The sequence below is a fragment of the Mugil cephalus genome, chromosome 10 (assembly GCF_022458985.1).
Source record: "Mugil cephalus isolate CIBA_MC_2020 chromosome 10, CIBA_Mcephalus_1.1, whole genome shotgun sequence".
NCBI classification, from domain to species: Eukaryota; Metazoa; Chordata; class Actinopteri; order Mugiliformes; family Mugilidae; genus Mugil; species Mugil cephalus.
Genome location: NC_061779.1, coordinates 25,653,016 through 25,672,295, shown reverse-complemented (window position 1 = coordinate 25,672,295; position 19,280 = coordinate 25,653,016). Strand labels below are relative to the sequence as shown.

The following is a 19,280-nucleotide window of genomic DNA, read 5'->3' as shown; positions in this document are numbered from 1 at the left end:
TTCTCCAGCTAATCGCCAGATATAAATTGGGGGGGATTACTGGAATTGGCTTTTTGTCAGTTGGAGCTCTAATTTGAATAATTGATGCCCATTCAGGCCTCCTGGAGCTGCCTGAGTGGGTGTGGATGGGAAAAAGAGGTTTTGGATGGCTGGCAGACTTGGAGGTGGAAAAAAAAAAACTTAATTACAGAACTCGAGTTTTCCCTGGAGGGCTGCTCGATGAGAGACACAGAATGATCAACAGGAGAGTACTTGACTAATACTTAAAGGCAATATATTCAGTGTGTCACACTGTGCTTTTCTGAAGAAAAATCTCACAAACATGTTGGACTTTGATTTAAGATGTAAAAGTTCATCTGCTATGTGACAGCCAGCATTTTATTTGCGCTGCCTTTAACCCTTTCTGGTCTGTTATTTAATTTAGTTATTTTTATTTCATTTTCAAATCTTTTTGAAAGATTTGTGTTTTATGATATGTCCCTAAATTTGATGGCATTTTCCTCCACTGGTTATTCACAGGTTACACAAATCATTTAAGGACTTTCTTTGCGTGATGAAAGATTTTATTCATAGGTGTAGCTTTTGAATTTACCATCCTAATTGATCCACTTCTGTTTGCTGTGCTTAAACATTCTATAACAACTTATTTTTTCCATATTTTATTAATTTAAGTTTGCTCTGAAGAATCTGAAGTTTAGCTTCTTTCCACAGTGTTTACAATTTAAATAATATCTAAAATAAGCACTAGAGGCATTATTTCTTTTTGCCTTGCAGACCATGACACAGAGCATCAAGAACAAACAATAAATGCTAGTTTTAATTTGCAGCGTTAAATATTTATGTTCTTTTAAATGCAAGTAAATTTGTCCATCAAAATACATTGAATACAATAGAATTTGCACACTTAAAGATGCAACTGTTGCAGAATAAATAGCCGCTTTGTGTGAAGATAGCAGAATGGAGAAAAGAACCACAAGCTGATATGCTTATGGTTTACGAACGGTAGAGAGCTGTCTACAATTTTACATTTAGTCTCTAATATATTTGTTCAAATTAAATGACCCTAATGGTGATGTTAAATGGTATCTTTATCCGACTTCTAACAATTGAGCGCTAATTGTAACGGTGGCTATCCATCCTTTCTCTGTTAACAACGTTAACACAGAAAGAAATAACGTAAGTAACGCCTTTTGTGCTGCTGTATTTGAAGGAACAACTAAACCTGAGCAGGCTGAAGGAGCTATGACTCGTCTCAAGGTTTCTGTAAGTTTGATGAGACGGGTGCGTTTGATCCTGGATCAGGGTTAAAGGAGCATTACTAGAGCTGGGGTTAAGACGCCCGCCTCCCTCTCACCTGTCAAGTCAGATCTTCTCCTGTCCGAGCCATCTTTGCCACACTGACACAGGACGTGACAGGAGCTTTTACCTCCCCCAACCCGTCATACAACAGCCTCCCTGTCTCTGGAGAGGTGATGGGGGAGGAGGAAGGTGACACACAAGAACACCTGCCATTCAGCCTCACCTCCGTTCTACACCTCTTAAGGTGAAGTGGCATCTACACCCAGTGCTCTGCCACGCCGCCGACCAGTCTGACTCGTGATGACTCCCGAACAGCCAGAGGGTTTGGTGGATCCCGCAGGCAGATATTGTACTTACCGTTTACGCTTGAGCCACACCGAGTGTCAACACACTAACCTACGTCTACGGTGACGCCCACCCCCCATTCCTCTTGGTCCCGGAGTAGGACTGACAGCAGCCTCGCCTCTAACGCACTCGCTTCATTTAGCAGCAACAATGTGTCTGAACCCCGACAAGCTGTCGCTCCCCACTCTGCTGGGAGAGCTACCAAACCAAACACCACACTGTGTTGTGTTTCTCTGAGCTCGCTGCGTTTTGCGTTTGGCTTCGTGCCAGCTCGCTCACCGTCCGATTTGATTCTTGCTGTAATTCGATTCAGAAAGTATTGGAGGGTGTGAGTGACATTCGAAGAGACAATTGAGTTTCATATATCATTTGAAAGCTCTTGTCTTGATTATCTCTTTGTGATGATCAGAAAAAAAAATTGTACAGATTCCAACCTGCTGAATTGATTGGAGTAACCCCACACCCCCATTAAAAAGAGATTTTTCTGTGCTTTTGTGTCAGTCTTTCTATAATTTCTATGGTTTCCTTGCTACAGAATGTGCACAGAGAAAGCAAATAGTCCGGAATGCTGTTATCATATACAAGCTTATTGAATTGTGGAACAAATCACTGACATGTTGTATTTGAGTCTGAGGTTTTGTCAGTTATGATTAGAAAGAAAAAAAAAAGAAAGAAAAAACATGATCCTTGGGAAAATGTACATTTGTGGTCATTACAGGTTGTAGCTTTGGGTATTATTCAGATTTTTAAGGGTAAACATTTCTGAAAGAGCTGGAGCAAGAAATAAACAATTTTGTATTTTATTTTATTTTATTTTATCAATTGACGTTCGATGTACATCAGATAGATGAGGAAAATAAAAACATTAAAATCATTTTAGTGCCAAAAGATGGTTGATTTGATTAACATTTTTTTTTTTTTTAATGGCAGCAACGTATTACAGTCTCAGATTCTCAGTTGGAGGTACAAGTAAAAGAAATTTTGACATTTTATATATTTTAGGTATGCATGTACGTTTAGGATCCCAAATCAATCTACCATTAGATCTGAAAGGTTTTCTCCCTGAAAATGATAAAAGGTCCTCTCCCCCCTGTTCAGAACATGTTTTGATTAAATTACCAAGTACAGATTGTTTAAAGAAGAGGAACAGCTCGGATTACTGGACCGCTGATGTTCACTGTGAGGGCTTGGTGCCTCAGGCCATCCCTCTATCCATCCATCCGTCCATTGAGTACCTTGCTGTGATCATAGTCCTCACGTCTTCATTTGTCCATTTGTCCGTTGGGTGGGCACAGAGTGAAGCAAGACCCGAGGGTGCTTCAAGATAAAAGCAAACTTTTCGTGTGACCCCCCCACTCTCCCCAATTTCCTTAAGATTAACTGGTGCTTGTTAAATAGGGGTTATGGGGAGGGGTGTGGGGGATGTGTGGTGGTAATGAATTGAGAGATTTGGGGAACAACAGGGTTTATAAGTTGTGCTAACAAGTGCTGTTGTGCATAGAAAGTTGCCCCTCATTACGCAGTGAATTGAGCAGAGTGGAGCCGAGGAGCAGTGCTGCTGTTCATTCACAGTAAAAGACCAATTGTACATGACATGTATTTTTATTAGATTCTTATGCCTCAGCACTGACCACATCAGTGTTCTGAGCCTTAATGTTTTCAGATTCTTTGGCCCATTCATCAACAAAAGCATTTTGGACCATAGCGAAACAATTCATATGTTGGTCACAACAAAATGTCACACAAATGTCTAATTGAATAAAATAAAGAGGTGAAGACAATTTTGTCCAAAAGAGCAAAAATCAACTTCATTGTGGTATAACATTGTTGTGCAGATAGGATAAAAATGTCACGGACAGGCACGGACGCTTTAGAAAGAATTGCTTCTTTACAGCAACAACCATGTTAGAAGCTCTGTCTGCTGTCATTACTATAACTGTGTTCTATTAGAATATGATTTATTGACCACGAGCCACTTGACATAAAAACACAAGGTTATAATTCTGTTCATGTTTCATTTCAGTCATTTATGCATTATAATATATTCATATTTTTTTCATCTTTTTCATCCAGTAATTTTAGATTATTTTATTCAGTCTTGATATAATTTGCTTTACTTGGCATTTTGTAATGTAGTTACATTTGATATCATGTATTTCATTTTATGATGTTTTATATATTTTTTAAACGAATGAATGTATTTATATGAGTTCATATGTCATTAAGTTTAATTAGATGTTGTACTATTACATGACTGCATTAAGCATTGTAACCTTTTCATTTGCATTATTCTAGGCTCTTTTACATTTCCATACATATAGTTTAAAGGAAGTTTACCAACGAAGGTTTAGTATCCTTGAATCACATGACTTTCACTCAGACTCTGGCTTCTTTCTTGTCGAGCTATTATTTCCAACTGTGGAGACGCGTTGAGAAGCTCGGTGGAGTTGTTGGTACTCGAGGCATAGCAGTCAGGGGCTGAACCAGTGAAGGCTTTTATAAGAACAACTCATTAACAGACAACCTCCTCCCTTCATCCCTCTGGCGACAGCGAGTGCCGTTTGGAGAGGGTGCTTTTCTCTTTCAGCTGCACAGAGAAAGCCCAGAAAGTCAAGGCTGGTCGCGCTGGGTACTGATTGCATTTTTTCCCCTTTTTTGCCGAAGTGCCTATTCAGACGAAGGCAAGATGGGAATGAAGGCTTTAAAAACATTAATGATGCGTTCAACTAACAGTTTTTTTTCATTGTGGACTCTCTTGCTGCCAGCTGGGTGAGCTGTGAGGAGGAAGAGGAGCCTGAGCAGCTCTCTTTGATTGGTTGACTTTGAGGTCATCATGGAGAGTTTGGCTGCTTGATCAGTGTGTTTGGTGAAAACAAGCCTGTCAGACTTGTCAGAGTGAGAAAGAAACCAAATACAAAAAAAAACACACTGAGCTGTTTTCTATGGCTTTACCTTCAGTTTTCATTGTTCTTCAAAGCTTTTATAGTTTTAGCTTTAATTTTTGATGTTTAGACTGTAAGGTGATATACAATCCTTTCTTACAGATACAGAAATTCTATTTGCGAGGTTTATAGACAGAAATGTCAGCATGTCAAAGAGATCACAGTGATTAATTTACATCAACTCAGGAAAAAAGATTTGATACAGGCTATATTTAGTATATTTCTGAATATACTCTGCAAGTCAAATGTTTAGGCACACCTTCTCATTTAATGCTTTTTCTATATTTTTATGACTATTTACATTGTAGATTCTCACTGAAGGCATCGAAACTATAAATGAACACATATGGAATTATGTAGTAAACAAAAAAGTGTGAAATAACTCAAAACATGTTTTATATTTCTTCTTTTTTGATTCTTTCAAACAGCCACCTTTTACTTTGATTACTGCTTTGCACACTCTTGCCGTTCCCTCGATGAACTTCATGAGCTAGTCGCTTGAAATGGTTTTCCAACAGTCTTGAAGAAGTTCCCAGGGATGCTGAGCACTTGTTGGCCCTTTTGCCTTCTCTCTGCAGTCCACCTCATCCCAAACTATCTAGGTTGGGTTTAGGTCAGGTAACTGTGGAGGCCAGGTCATCTGGTGCAATCCTCCATCTTCTTCTTGGTAAACTAGCTCTTGAAGAGCCTGGAGGTGTGTTTGGGGTCACTGACCTGTTGAAAAAGAAATGATGGTCCAGCTAAACGCAAACTGGATGGGATGGTTCGTTGTTGCATGATGCTTTGGTAGCCATGCTGGTTCAGTGTGCCTTCAATTTTGAATAAATCCCCAACAGTGTCACCAGCAAAGCAACAACATGTGATGGTGCATGTAGAGACCATTTCTGGCCTTTTGGCATCGCAAAACATCTGGAGGCTGGAACCAAAGATCTCAGATTTGGACTCATCAGACCAAAACAGAGATTCCCACTGGTCTAACGTCCATTCCTTGTGTTTTTTTAGACCAAATGAAATGATGTAGTATTGGTTTCTTAGCAGTTGTTTGACCGTAAAGGCCTGATTCGCATAGTCTCCTCTGAACAGTTGATGTAGAGATGTGTCTGCTACTAGGAATCTGTGTGGCATTCATCTGGGCTCTAATGTGAGGTGCTGTTAAATTGAGATTTCTGAGGCTGGAGACTTGGATGAATTTATCCTCAGCAGCAGAGGTGACTGTTGGTCTTCGGTCCTCATGTGAGCCAGTTTCGCAGTAGTGCTTGATTTTTTTAAATTTTTTTATTTATTTTTGCAACTTGTTTTTGCAATTTTCCAGACTAACTGACATTCAGTCCTTAAAGTAATGATGATATATGTTATATAAATGAGAATTTCAGAGGAATAAACTTGATGATTTTTTTGAAAACTGACTTATTTGAGAATTGACACTACCATGACAGCACCACATAAAACCAGACTGCTTTGTCTTTAAAACAACATAGATGAAAGACAGCTGACAGTGTCTTCTGTCTGATGTTTCTGTCATCAGGCCTGATGGAATGGGGACGGTCACTGTGGAGGAGAAAGAACAGTTTGAGACCATCAGAAGTCGCCTCATAGCTCTGCTGGAGAACCAAATCACACACTTCAGGTATGAACTCCTTCTCACTGGAATTAAAAATTACAATTACAAATGATTTGGATTAGTAGTCCAGTAAAATTGGTGAGACTGTGCTGTTTTCACACATTGCTGTTGTTTTCCTTAATATTCCTTCATATGAATGTTGATCTCACCCACATTTCAAATTTGCTGATTGATTTTTATATCACACAGATATGAAGGGAAACACACACAATATATTTATTTGCCTCTAAAAAGTGATTTAAAAAATCTGCTCAATCCATGAAAAAACCACCGGCATGTTCCCATTACTCTATATAATGAACTCAGGCAGTTTGGGTATTTTTTGCCCTATCAGCAGAACACAACAGGTGCAGGACACGCATCGACGGTGGCTGATGAGACCTCCCTGCATCTGCGTGCAGCTATTCAGCGCCACCGCCGCTGTGTGAACACATTGTGAGCATGGTGTGAAAGCGACAGCCTCGAGACCTTGAGCAACACTCGTCTGAATGGACCTGTGCCATTAACAGTCCTGAAACCCGGCTCTTTAAACCCTTCACGCCTGAGAGGGGCCCTCCATCTGGCCCCAGAGCAGAGAGGAGGGACTGGGAGGTGGGGGGGTGTCAATCAGCGGGAGTCATTACTAACTCACCTCAACAAGAGGCTAATGCTAGTAAACAATAATGGGACAAAGCTGGGATTATGCTAATGTTCTCAAGACAAGAGCAGGATTTCCACAGTTTTTTTTAGATTAAAGTTGAGATTAGCCACGAAAGATTTCTTTAAGACTATACATTTTAACTACAGCTGCTCATCTTTTCTGCCTCTAATGGTTATTATTCTGTTCTCCCCAGGAAGAAGATTATCTAAAGATTACCTAATCACATTTGTTTTTACAATTAATTTGCTGTCTTCACTCATGTTCGCCATAATTTCTTTGCAGTCAAAGGTCACAGGGCATATTGATTCTGCCTACATACACTGTAACAAAATTTCCTGTTAAATTACAGTAAACTACTGGCAGCTACAGTTGCCAGCTTGAAACTGTTATTCTACAGTGTACCTACTGTGATCTACAACAACGGTATAATACTGTAAAAATATTACAAGCTTCCCCATCTTCTTTGACATCACCTTCCCCATGCTGGTCTTTCTCGCCCTCTCAGGGTTAATCTCTATGAGGCGCCTAAAATGTAATAACAGAGAGTATATAAGTATATAAGATATTACATGTTAAGACACGTTAAATCTCCTGCATTACCCAGTTTAGTTACATTCTTCACATATTTATGGCAACGAGTGTGAGAGCGAAAACTGCATTCAGGGAAAACACACTTGAAATATGCATTAAGCAGACAACTATGAGTTTGCATGTGCCTGACATGTGCAGATGTATTCCTGCATATGAACGGTGTCAGGTGACATATGTTGCAATTTATCGTGTTTTAACTACAGGCTTCCACAGCAAAAAAAAAAAAAAATCTTTAAAATACTCTCAAGAGAAAGAAAAAAAAATCATTACATTAACTAACCTTTAGCTACTGTATATTACATTAGAGCATATTTGAAGCTACTTTTTAGCTGTTTGCATCGACCTGTTTAACAAGCCTGTCCCTATAAACTCAGAAACCGTTTGACTTGAAAAAGTAAAACAACAAATGGTAAAATAGAATCTTGTAGTCCACCTTCATTAGATCTGACAACAAATCTAATGCCACAGTCAACTTATGCTAATTTATGTAATGTGCTTCAACAGAAAGCTTAACTTTTGTCCACATAGTTGCTAAATGAGTATGCTAGTGTGCAGCATGTACTTTTGACCCAATCTTTTCTGCAAAAATCAGTCAATAAAATGTTAATCCAACACAAAATCTGTGAAAAATAATTAAATACTGCTTTTTACCATAAGACTTTACAGGAGCTTGCTGTTAATATTTTGTTCCTCAAAAACATCAGAATTTACAGTATTCAACTGTGTTAATGGAAAACGGTACACTACCGTGCAAAATATCCAGTATTTTTACAACAATTTGTTACAGTGTATATAACCACATGGGTTCCTAACTAAGTATCCACAACCAAAAACTGTACAACTGTGTGCAGAAATGTAGGCACCCAACTGCACACTTTTTATGTGGTTGATTCTTTTATGCAAAAATGAAACAGTTTCTTCATATGTTCTTTTTGTAACAGCCATTGTCGCATTTGCAAAAGATAGATCTTAACTGACTAAATACTCTCTAAGGTCGGAGCAAGTCGAGATTTCGTAAAGCAGGCATAAAATTCACTACATATATGTTGAGGAAATACAAACTGAAGCCTGAGAGTGGCCCTCATCCTCCTAACTTGAACATCATTTTTAGGGAAAGCTTAAATATTTAGTGTGTGCAAGACACCCTAAAAATACCCCAGCACTTGAAGTGATCTGTGAGAAAGTGTTTTTGAAGTTTTCACCAACACTTTCATGTCAGAAATAGAAACTCTTCATTTGCTCCAAACAGCTTTTGCAAGGTTTGATAATCTGCCAAGGGGAATTACTAGGTGCTGACTTAGGTTAGTGGGGTTCTTTAACCTGTGAAGAAAGGTTTATTAATGTCTGTTTGCTGTATGGATTTGTAAAACTACTGATGGTAGTCTCCACTCATTTTCAGATTCAGAGTTTCAGACCCACTCATATTTTAATCAAAGGATGAATGTGGTTTTATACACGTGTTCACACCTGACATTATAATAGTAATAATATGTCCCCAACCAACACCGGGGATTGAATCATAATTTTGCACGGTGTATGCATATAAATACTGAAATCTTTTGGGGCGCAATATATTCTAGCAGGTGCTGTCTGTAATGGATCTCTGCCTCTGTTTCAGAGCCACAAATAGCATTGTTTATTGTTTATTGTTTATTTCAATGACCTGCACAAAAAAGATTAGAGCTCCTACCCAAAAAGCTTCCATATACACCGTAATAAACAAAGGTACTGGTGGCCGACGAAATTCATTTAGCTCTGTGCAGGTCCTTATACATCAGCACAATCTCATCAATATTTAACCACACACAGATATGTGATTAAGAGCTCTCTTGCTGAGTAGGCGGTCTTTAATGTGACCCAGAAGTCACCGTATGTTCACATTACCAAAAGAATGAGGTCAAATGCATCAGCACTCTGTGTTTACACCTGTACTTTAAGATGGCCACTTGTTATCAGAATAAAAATACTTTACATATTCTGAATTAACTGAAATGCTAGGGCCTTATCTTAAATAGGATTTTGGGTTCTAAGCCTGAGTGTAGCCATGCTAAGTGAAATAAAACACTGTAGTTTCTTATTCATTAGCTGGTGTAATATGCAATTTCTGGATTATTTATTTATTTTTGCTTTGTTGAAATGTAATTGTTGCATTTTTTAAACATGTGAGACAGACACACCATAGGACACAATCCAAGTTCCTCCTTAAAAAATGTGGAATTGTTTCTTTGGTGTACAGGGACATTGTGTAGTTGAAACAAGAAAGGCTCTCTAAGTTGAGAGAAGAGATTGGGGTGGATAAATGGGTCAGTTTCAGCTGACACTGAAAGCTGCTGTTCACACCCCTTCAACATTATTTTTTTGGACTTCTTCTTTACCTAAATTTGACAAATCAGTGACTACGAGACTGCCAGCAAAATATGATTTAAAATGAATCAGTTCATGTTGTTTCTCATGTTACCCAGTAGGCCTACTGGTACACACATGTGAAAATTAAAGGCAATTAACCAGAGACTACAAAATACAATTAAGAGAAATGACATTGCCAATTATTTGTGTCATATTTACTGGATTTCCTTAGTTTACTAAGGCCGGGCAGGGTTGACCATTGACACGGATCAAATGCTGTAGTGCATTGATCCCTTCCTATCCTTTGTCAAAAAAAACAAAAAACTTTTAAACCATATGCCACTAATTTGCAGCTGTACACATGTTGTGTGAAAAATTTCTACTGAAAAAACATTTTTAATGAACGCAAAGCATTCAGTGGCAGTTTGTTTGTGTTCTGTTATTATCCACTCATCACGGTGGCCCCAGGAGTTCAGCACACCGCAGCATTTGAACACACATTCAAAGTCAGATCATCTTCACCAGTGTGCCAACACGTCTGCGATACTCTGCATTGTTAACACCAATAACCAACTTGCTTCCTTTGGCTAAACCTAACCACACACAGGTCTCCCAGCCACAGTTTATACACCTTATTGTCTATTAAGGAAATACAATTTAGGATATTTTCCTGTTTGTTTGTTTTTTATATTCATCATGAATTCCTGACTTTACTTTTATATTGAATGCAATCTTTAAAACAAATAAGTTCTGCAAAATAGAGATTTTATCTTCTTTTTCGGTTGTAACAAGTGTGAAGGAACAGAACTTTATATAGGTTTTTCTCTAATAAATGGCTGACCTGCAGGACCATGTGCCTTTGTTTATTAAGTACTGTTCACTTGTCAATTAGCAACATGAAACCTCCCTGAACTGCCTTGTCTGTGCTCAGATGGAGCTGGAGGTGAGAAAAGCTTCCTTCATCAGTGTAATTAGACGAAAGGAGGCAGCCATCTGTTGGCTCTAACTGACGTTTTCTGCTCCTGCTCTCATCTTCCTATTCTTGTTCTTCTCTATTTTTCATGTAGCTGTCCTTGAGATTGTCTCTCAATGTGATGCCTGCCAACATTTTGCATCTGCAGGTATTGCTTTCCCTTTGGACGACCAGATGGGGCCCTGAAGGCAACACTTTCTCTGCAAGAAAGGGTAAGGAGGACACTGTCATGTGTGTATACATTTCCAATAGGTTTGCACAAACTTCCTGTTCTGAATTCATATTTATCATGACTCAGAATCAGCTTTATCTACTCTGTAACATATGTGTTCACATACAAGGAAATTCTCCCCCAGTGTCCCTTAATGCAGGGACACCTAATGTTCAGAGAGAAGCTCTCTGATCCTACAGAGGACATATTGGGACACAAATTTAATGTTGGCTATCATAGAAAAGTGTCAGAACACTCATTGTGTCTCAGTTTGCTGTTTTCTAACCCTTTTTCTCCTCTGAAGTCTCTAACAATGAACAGTCTGTCAGAGCTGGGCCATGAAACAATGCGGTAGTGCAGTATTTCATATTGCACTATGGGGAAATGTGCATGCCAACTTAGGCCATGTGATACTTTGGTCAGTGTTCTCTAAGGAAACCAACTGCACAATGCTTGTTGCAGACCACGTACACACTTCGTGGCAATGGTCATTTCTGATGGCAGTGGCACCCTCCCACGCTGAAAAAAAATGTTCAGGGATTGTAGTGCAGTTACGTTAAAAGTTCTGCAAAAGTTCTAAAAACCTGCAAAATGTTGAGGGTTACATTATCTTTTGTCCAGAATTATTCAGCATGTAACATTGTTAAGTCCTGGAAATTACCGGCCTGAGCCATATTATACAATGAACATACACAAATAAATGATAAAAACTATTTGGAACTGTATTATCTAGGGACCTTAGCAATCAACATTTATCTACTCCACATGCTCCCTTCTGCATGTGCACTGTTCCATCGACGTTCAAACTGCATGTTTCAACAGGATAAAGCTCCTTGCCACATATCCAGGACCAGTAGAACTTAGCTGCAGGAGCACAGCATCCAGGTGGTGTCAGCTCAATCCCCAGACATGAGCCCTAGTGAAAATCTGTAGTGGATTATGAAAAGGTCTGTTTCAAAGCACAAACCAAAGTATTAAAAGTAGTAAGTCAAGAAGAATGGGACAAGATTACTCTTCATCAGTGGGAAAGACTTGTGAGGAACATGCCAGCCAGGATTAGAGCTCTGCTGCTAATGGAAGGAGTACTAAATGATGATGTGATGGTTTATTTGTTTTTGTTCGGTTTTGAAAACATTCTCTGTTATTTTTTTACTTTAATGCCGACAATGTTGAGAACTGAGACACTGAAACTGTCAAGAATTAGTTTTTCTTGTAAACAACAAATAAAATTAGTATAGATTGTATTTGTTTGTGTCTGTCTAATACAGCCACACCTTTTGAAACACAAAAATGTTTTTTCCACAAATATTTCAAACATTTCAATCATCAAATATTTGTGATTGTGTAAAAAATTAAGGGTGTCCGACCACTTTTCCACCGCTGTATGTTATCTGAAACTTATTTGATTTTTGTCCTTTGTTGGTGAATGTTCCTCAACTTACTTGAGAAGTTTATTTTTTTTTTTCAGGTTTTGATGAAAGACATCACCACACCTGTTCCTCCAGAGGACATGAAGAAACTGGTGCAGAAGTGTCTAGAAAAAGCAGCTAAAATCAACTACAGTCAACTGATGGAATATGCCCAGATCAAGGGTGAGACTTTATTGAGACTTCCATAGTCAATGGTAAAGACACGTTGTCCACATTACATACTGTCATTGGTAAAGACAGGACCTAATAAGATACATCTGAAACATGTTTCGCCAGCTCAATCACTTCTCGTGTCAATCTGCATTTAACATTAATTTAGTATGTTAAGATAAGATTTTATTTAAGATTTATTTTACTCCGTGGGGAAATTAAGGGGTTACAGCGGCAAGGAAAAACAGCTCAAAATATAAAAATGGAGATAGACAAGAAAAACTACAATGGTACAAAAAAGTGTTGACTCCCTGATATCTTTTTTCTTTTTTTTGCATGTTTGTCATACTTAAATGTTTCAGATCATCAAACAAATTTAAATATTAGTCAAAGATAATCCAAGTAAAAACAAAATGCAGTTTTTATTATTAAGGGAAAACAAATTCCAAGCCTACATGGCCGTGTGTGAGAAGTGAATGTCTCAACCTTATAACTGGTTGGGCCCCTTAGCAGCAACAACTGCAACCAAGCCTTAATGTTATTTTGCTGTGTTTTCATCTTGGAACTCCTCCATGAGGCCATTTTTGCCCAGTCTTTTTCTCATGGTGGAGACATGAACACTGATGGTTCTTTGGATATTGTCGTGAGGTCTTTTGTGACTGTTCCACGGTTCCATGTTTTCACCATTTGGGGAAAATGACTGTCACTGTGGTTCTGTTCTGTCTCAAATCTTTAGAAATGGCTTTATAACCAACAACTGATAGAAGTCAATTACTTGTTTCTAAATTTGAACAGGTGTGGCAGTAATGAGGCCGGGGTGGCTAGAGAAACTGAACTCAGATGTGGTAAACCACAGTTAAGTTATGTTTTTACAGGAGGGGCAAACACTTTTTCACACACTGCCATGCAGGTTTGGATTTTTTTTCTTAATAATAAAAATTCAAAAACTGCTTTTCGTGATTACTTGTGTTATCTTTGTCTTATATTTAAATTCATTTGGTGAACAGAAACTTTTATGTGACAAACATGCAAAAAAAAAAAATTAAAAAATGAAAATGCCTTGTAGTTCATATACATAAATACTAAACATACGCTGTTGAGATGTGACTTTCTATGGACAAAGGTATGTAATGTAATGTAGATAAATATTTCTGATTCGTTATGAGACCATGGTGGAGTAAATGAGACCCTGGCGGGCCACCAAAGACTTGTTTTTATTTAGTTTATTTTGAATCTAAAATATCTAGTAAAAGGAGATCATCAACACAAGTAAAGCTTTCTGTATTAAAATGGAGTATTTTTTTTTATCTTGAATTCGAGTTTAAAGAACTGCAGAATTCTTAGTGTCCTGTGTGTGTGTGTGTGTGTGTGTGTGTGTGTGTGTTCTGAGAAGAATGTCTTTGTACTGACCTTAGACATTAAAATTGTTTTCATTTAATAACCAGTTGTCATACAGTACATTTTATATGACCACTCTGAGAAGAACCATCAACACATATGAGTGAGGGGGCACTCATAGTATGACAACAAAGCCCCAGGGCTACAAACGACAAAAAAGGTTGGGAAACACTGCACTAGAGGATCATGGGAAATGGCTTCTTTGAATGTCTTTCTGCGTTGTTTTTGTTTCCTTCCTGCATTTAACTGTTTAGTTTTTTGCTTTTTGTTTTTTTGTTTTTTCAGTGGAAACTGAAGCAGCTCCAGAGAAAAGACTTGAGGACATGATGAGACTGGGGGAGCTATGCATCGAAGTCCTTCAGCAAAACGACGAACATCATTCTGAGGTATTTTATTAGAATTTTGAAAGGGTGTGCTTAAGTTTTGTTTATTTACCTACGGTTAAGTTAATGGACTTTCTTTTTAACACTATAGAACAAACTGTACGTGATGTACTTCATGGAAGGTTCTTTCCTTCTCAGAGTCTGATGTTTTTAACAGCAGGGAGTGCTGTAATGAAGTAAAAGTTTTAATCTCAGAATTATGTTCTTTATCCGATATTTAGTTTTAGGTGAGTTAATGAACAAGCTCAGTCTGTAAAATGTCAGCAATAGCGAACATCTGTCTATCTTTCCAAATCCAAAACAGTTTTGTTGAATTAACACTCAACAAAACCAAAAAAGAGGCTCATTTCATGATTAAGTGCAATTGAAAAAAAATGAAACCAGAGAATCAGTGGGGTGTTTCTTAATTTCACTTATTAAGGGTTTGACAATTAACAGCAGCACATTTGAGCACTAATCACACACTGTTGGGGACTTTAAACATGTCACCAACATGTACAATATAGAACTTGGTTTGTATGCTTTGTTTTTTAAACAAATGTAGTTTGCTACACTAGGGATCTCAATTCAAGGCAACCTGCTGCTGATATAATGACATGCATATCCCTCCATGCACACAGCAGTTACTTCAGGCTTTTTCTGTTTGGAAATATGCAAGGAGCTCAGTTCTCAGACGTCAGTTCTTCTGGTGCAGCCACACATTTCGTCAAATTTATGCAACAGCACTGTAAGATATATGAGTGAATCTAACTGCTTAGTGTGTCTTCTGCAGAGGGAAATGTGCCATTCTCAAGGAAAACAATGTGAAGTAGCTTTAATCGACTAAACCTGCAGAGGAAAAGAGTGTGGTATTTTCATTTTATAGATCAATTAACACATGCTTAGTTTATGCAAAAGACCAGAGCAAATGGAGCAATAAAAATACATACAGAATTTCTGACAGAAGACTGTAACTCTAGCCTTTGAGTATAATTTAAAAGTGAAACTCGTCGTCTTTTTTTTTCTTACACATGACAACAGTGAAGATGCCACAAGTCACTTGATCATTTCATTTACGTTCTTGATCACTTTTCCCATCACTGCCCATTTCCTTCCTTTGGCTCCATTGGCAGCACTTACGCTAAAGTGGTAGATGACACGGCAAGTGACAGTGCAGCATTAACGTGTGCTGCGGAGGCTTGATGAAAACAACGCCCACGGCCCATATGCATGCAGAGTTTTATGCCACAGTGTAAAACTGATCAATCATAGGTGTTGAGATGTGGCGGTTTGATCGGCCCTACCGTGGCAGTGTGGCGTTCAGGCATCTGCTTCTGCGCTATTAATAACGTGCCACGCTTTGCCGCTGCCATGGCGACCGGTGGTTCTCTGCTCCGAGCTTCAGATGTGATGTTAACTACAAATTAGAGGCGTTTTTTTCAGAGCACTGACACAAGCTGTCACAGCTGAAATTTAGAAATGAATCATAATTGTTTTCCCGGTTACTGTCATTGTCAGTAACAGTCTCGCTGCCTCGCCAATTTTTGTTGTTGCTCTGTTACAAAGATGTCAAAGTGACGAGCTGGTGTTTTAGATGCTGCACACTGATGTTTTTTTTTTTTTTTTGTATTCAAAAATCAAAACTTAATTGAGTTATACCACTTGTGCACTATCATTAAACATGACATGATTGAAAACTTAATCATTGTGCAATAACATATAGGCCTATGTATTTTCTAGAGGTTGAAGTAGGCCTATAGACTAACACCTGCAACAAAAGTAAGTTGTGAAACAGCTCTCATATCTGTGTCAGAACCCAGGACTAACCATTCTGCCTTCCATAATAAGAACTGGTATATAAAATACTACATTATTGTTATACTGTATTTTATTAGAGGTACTTGGAGCCTACATTTCCTTCAGGCCTGTTTGTTTCCTTCATTTCATATCTTTAATACAGATTCTGTATAAAATATCCTTCTTGGACTTTTTGTTAATTAGTGCTTGATTACGTTTTTCTTGCAGTTTTCTTAAAATTACTTCTTTGAAATAAACACAGCCTATGAATAAGTTTGATTTCACAGTTATAGACCTATCCTGCTTTAACAAAAAAAATTAGTGTGTGCACTGGAAATTTCAAAGTCACATGCGTGTTAGCATACTAGGCACCTGTTTCTCCTAACTAGCTGTGATATCACAAAGGCCGGCTTACCCCGTTCAGCTGATGAATGAAAAAAATACACTGTAAACAAGTTATAAATGTCAGGCTTGCCCTTACTTACCCTTGTCATGCTAAGACACTTTCCAGGAGAAAAAAGCATTTTATTATTTGTCTGACTGTCTTTTCTGTGTCTCGTTTTCCTTTCTTCTTCTGTGGGAAGGGAAGAGAGGTAAGTTTTATTGTTTGCTCCCTGTCACCCTCTAATCATGTGTGTGTTATTATGAACCCCTGCAGTCACTGTTGTGCTTGTGTCACTAACGAGGTCTTTCTGTGTTTGTTCCTGTGAAAATCATTGTACTCCATAATAAATGGACTGTAATCATCTCTTACTAAAAGAAAGTGTCAGTGTCAAGATATTTATATCTCTGGGAGGGCAGATAATTCAGACAATTCCGCCAAATCTAAGAGTGAAAGATTCTTTTCAAGCAAATACTAGTTTGTGTTATCATTTTTAATTGAACTAAAGTCTTAGAAAAGATACAGTATTAAAAAACTGCCCCACCTAATGCAGGGCAGTTTTGCAGAAAAGTGAAGGCAGTTTGAGAGCTATGACACACCAAGCCATTGGTAGGCCAGTTTCTGACAATTTGATCTCTTTATAGTAGCATAAATATCTTACTTAATGAGAAGAAAAGCAATGCTTTTACAACGTTTTGTGCCAAATTATCAAGTACATCTGAGACATTTCCAGCTTATGCAGTAACCGGAAGTTCCTGTTGGTGCTGGCAGAAAGAGCTGATGATCCTCCTGGTGATCTGTCTGTCTGTCCAACATTTCATAGTTATTCACTGAGTAGGTTTTGAGATCTCTCAGTCTGGACCAAAGTAATTCAAATTCCTTCTCTGCAGTCACCATTTTAAGTTAAATTAAACTGAATTATATTACAAATTCACTTTACATCCTTCAGCTGAAGTGCCACACAATTAAGGATGGGTCATTAAGGTTTTACCCAATCCTGGTGCCAAACCAATACTTTTGAAATGGTGCTGGTGCTTAAACGGTGCCTGAACCGGTGTTTAAAGAATGAAAACCATACAAACTTTGTTTAAAACTGTGCTTTTTTATATTTAAGGCATTTTGTGATGTGCAAGTTGAACAGAATATTAATCTAATTTAAAAAATTTAAATACAACTAAGACTCAGAAAAAAAAATTGCTAATATAAAATAAAATTCACAACAAACTGTCCTAATTATCCCTCGCAGGCTATCAAAGACGCTACATTTGTTGGCTTTTAAAAAAATGATAAATGTCGTCAGATGTTTAGTCAGGTGTTCCTTCCTTTGCACAATATCTCCTTCAAGCACTTGATGTAGGTTGCCAAGTCTGCTTCTTTTGAGGTGCAGTACAGTCAAACTTTGGATCGTTTGGCCTTAGCCATTTTGAAAGTTCACTTCTATCCATGCAGGTGGAAAACTGACATGACGTCACATGCAGTGTTGGCACAGCAACAGAAGGGGCGCTAATTAAAAGTTCAGTGGCACTGAAATCTGCTCTGCTTTTCGCTTTTTTGTGGGTACCATTTTGCTACCAAGTATCAGTACTCATCCCTACAGACAATACACTTTTATTTCATTTTATACAACAGATTTCTTTAGATTTATTTAGTCCTTTCATGTTTCTACACCACAAGGCCCATGTTCCCGCAGCCAGCTCCACAAAGACATGGTTTTTCCTGGTTTTACCTTGAAGGACTTGACTGGTCTGCTCAGAACCCTGACCTCAACTCTATCCAACACCTTCAGAATGAGGTGCAGCACAGATTGCGAGCTGAGCCTCGTCACCCCACAACTCATTTTGTCATTGAATGTCTCTCAAATAACTCCTCATTATCTACCTGGTCACATTCATGTTCAGAGTTCACCAGCATTCAGGTTTTTGGCTTTGAAAGGCATCCATTGTTGTCTTTGTTCCAACAATCCAACTTCACATTCAAGATGTTCTCTTAACAATATGGAAAATATTCAGTAATTAGGCTTTTTCACATTTTTGGACAAAATGTCTTTCGAAGGGAGAATATGAAATAAAGGTGTCCTTGGTGTTACAATAAGTACATTTGCCCTTTACAGCACCAACACTCTTAAAATAAAAAGACAGTGGCTTGGTAGGATGGTGGAGCTTTTTTTTTTTCCTCATCTTCCTCCCTTTTCCTGTCCATTATCTTCTCTTTTACTACTACTATTCTGTCTCCTCTTGATAATTCTTATTTCTTTCTCCTTTCCTTATATTCCAGTGTTTTGTTGTCATCTAGACCACTTTGTTTTTAACCTTCTTTCTGACATTCCATTATTCCATATTTGTTCTCTTTACTCCTCCTCCACTCACTCCTATGTTCTTTCTTGAAGACTGCATTTGCAAATCATTCGATGAGTAAATTTCTCTGCTGTGCAGTGAAATGTCCCTGTTAGAAAAGTGCTGACAGGAGCATTTAGAGACCATGGAAAAAACAACATATTCCATTTAAGTTGGAGTTTATTGATCACCATCTGTGTGGTTTGAAATTTAAAGTTATCCACTACCCAAAACTACACAATAGTGAACACACTAGTGTTGCGATAGGTCTGTTGATAGCCTGTCTCATGTATCACCTCCATTCTCCATATTTTTGTTTTGTTTTTTAAATGCCAATTTTATACACTTAAACATGTGTCATACTCCAAGACATATTGTAAATATGTTATTCCTTGACTATGGCTTTTCAGTAATAGTCTTTTGTGTTCCTTTGGTAGGGATATGCCACAAAAAGCTGCAT

At 38.1% G+C, this 19,280-nt stretch overlaps 1 protein-coding gene across 9 annotated transcripts in view; it reads left to right on the top strand.

The window, feature by feature from the left end:
- The window catches only part of cadps2 (Ca++-dependent secretion activator 2), a 166,671-nt gene that overhangs the window by 108,341 nt on the left and 39,050 nt on the right, over window positions 1-19,280 (top strand). For 6 of the 9 annotated variants that reach the window (XM_047596395.1, XM_047596399.1, XM_047596396.1 and 3 more), the window contains 5 exons: window positions 6,112-6,213; window positions 10,906-10,969; window positions 12,437-12,560; window positions 14,232-14,332; window positions 16,690-16,698. In XM_047596395.1, coding sequence (XP_047452351.1) covers window positions 6,112-6,213; window positions 10,906-10,969; window positions 12,437-12,560; window positions 14,232-14,332; window positions 16,690-16,698 — 400 coding nt within the window. The remainder of the gene's footprint in view (window positions 1-6,111; window positions 6,214-10,905; window positions 10,970-12,436; window positions 12,561-14,231; window positions 14,333-16,689; window positions 16,699-19,280) is intronic. The other 3 variants (XM_047596394.1, XM_047596401.1, XM_047596398.1) reach the window with 1 other exon arrangement.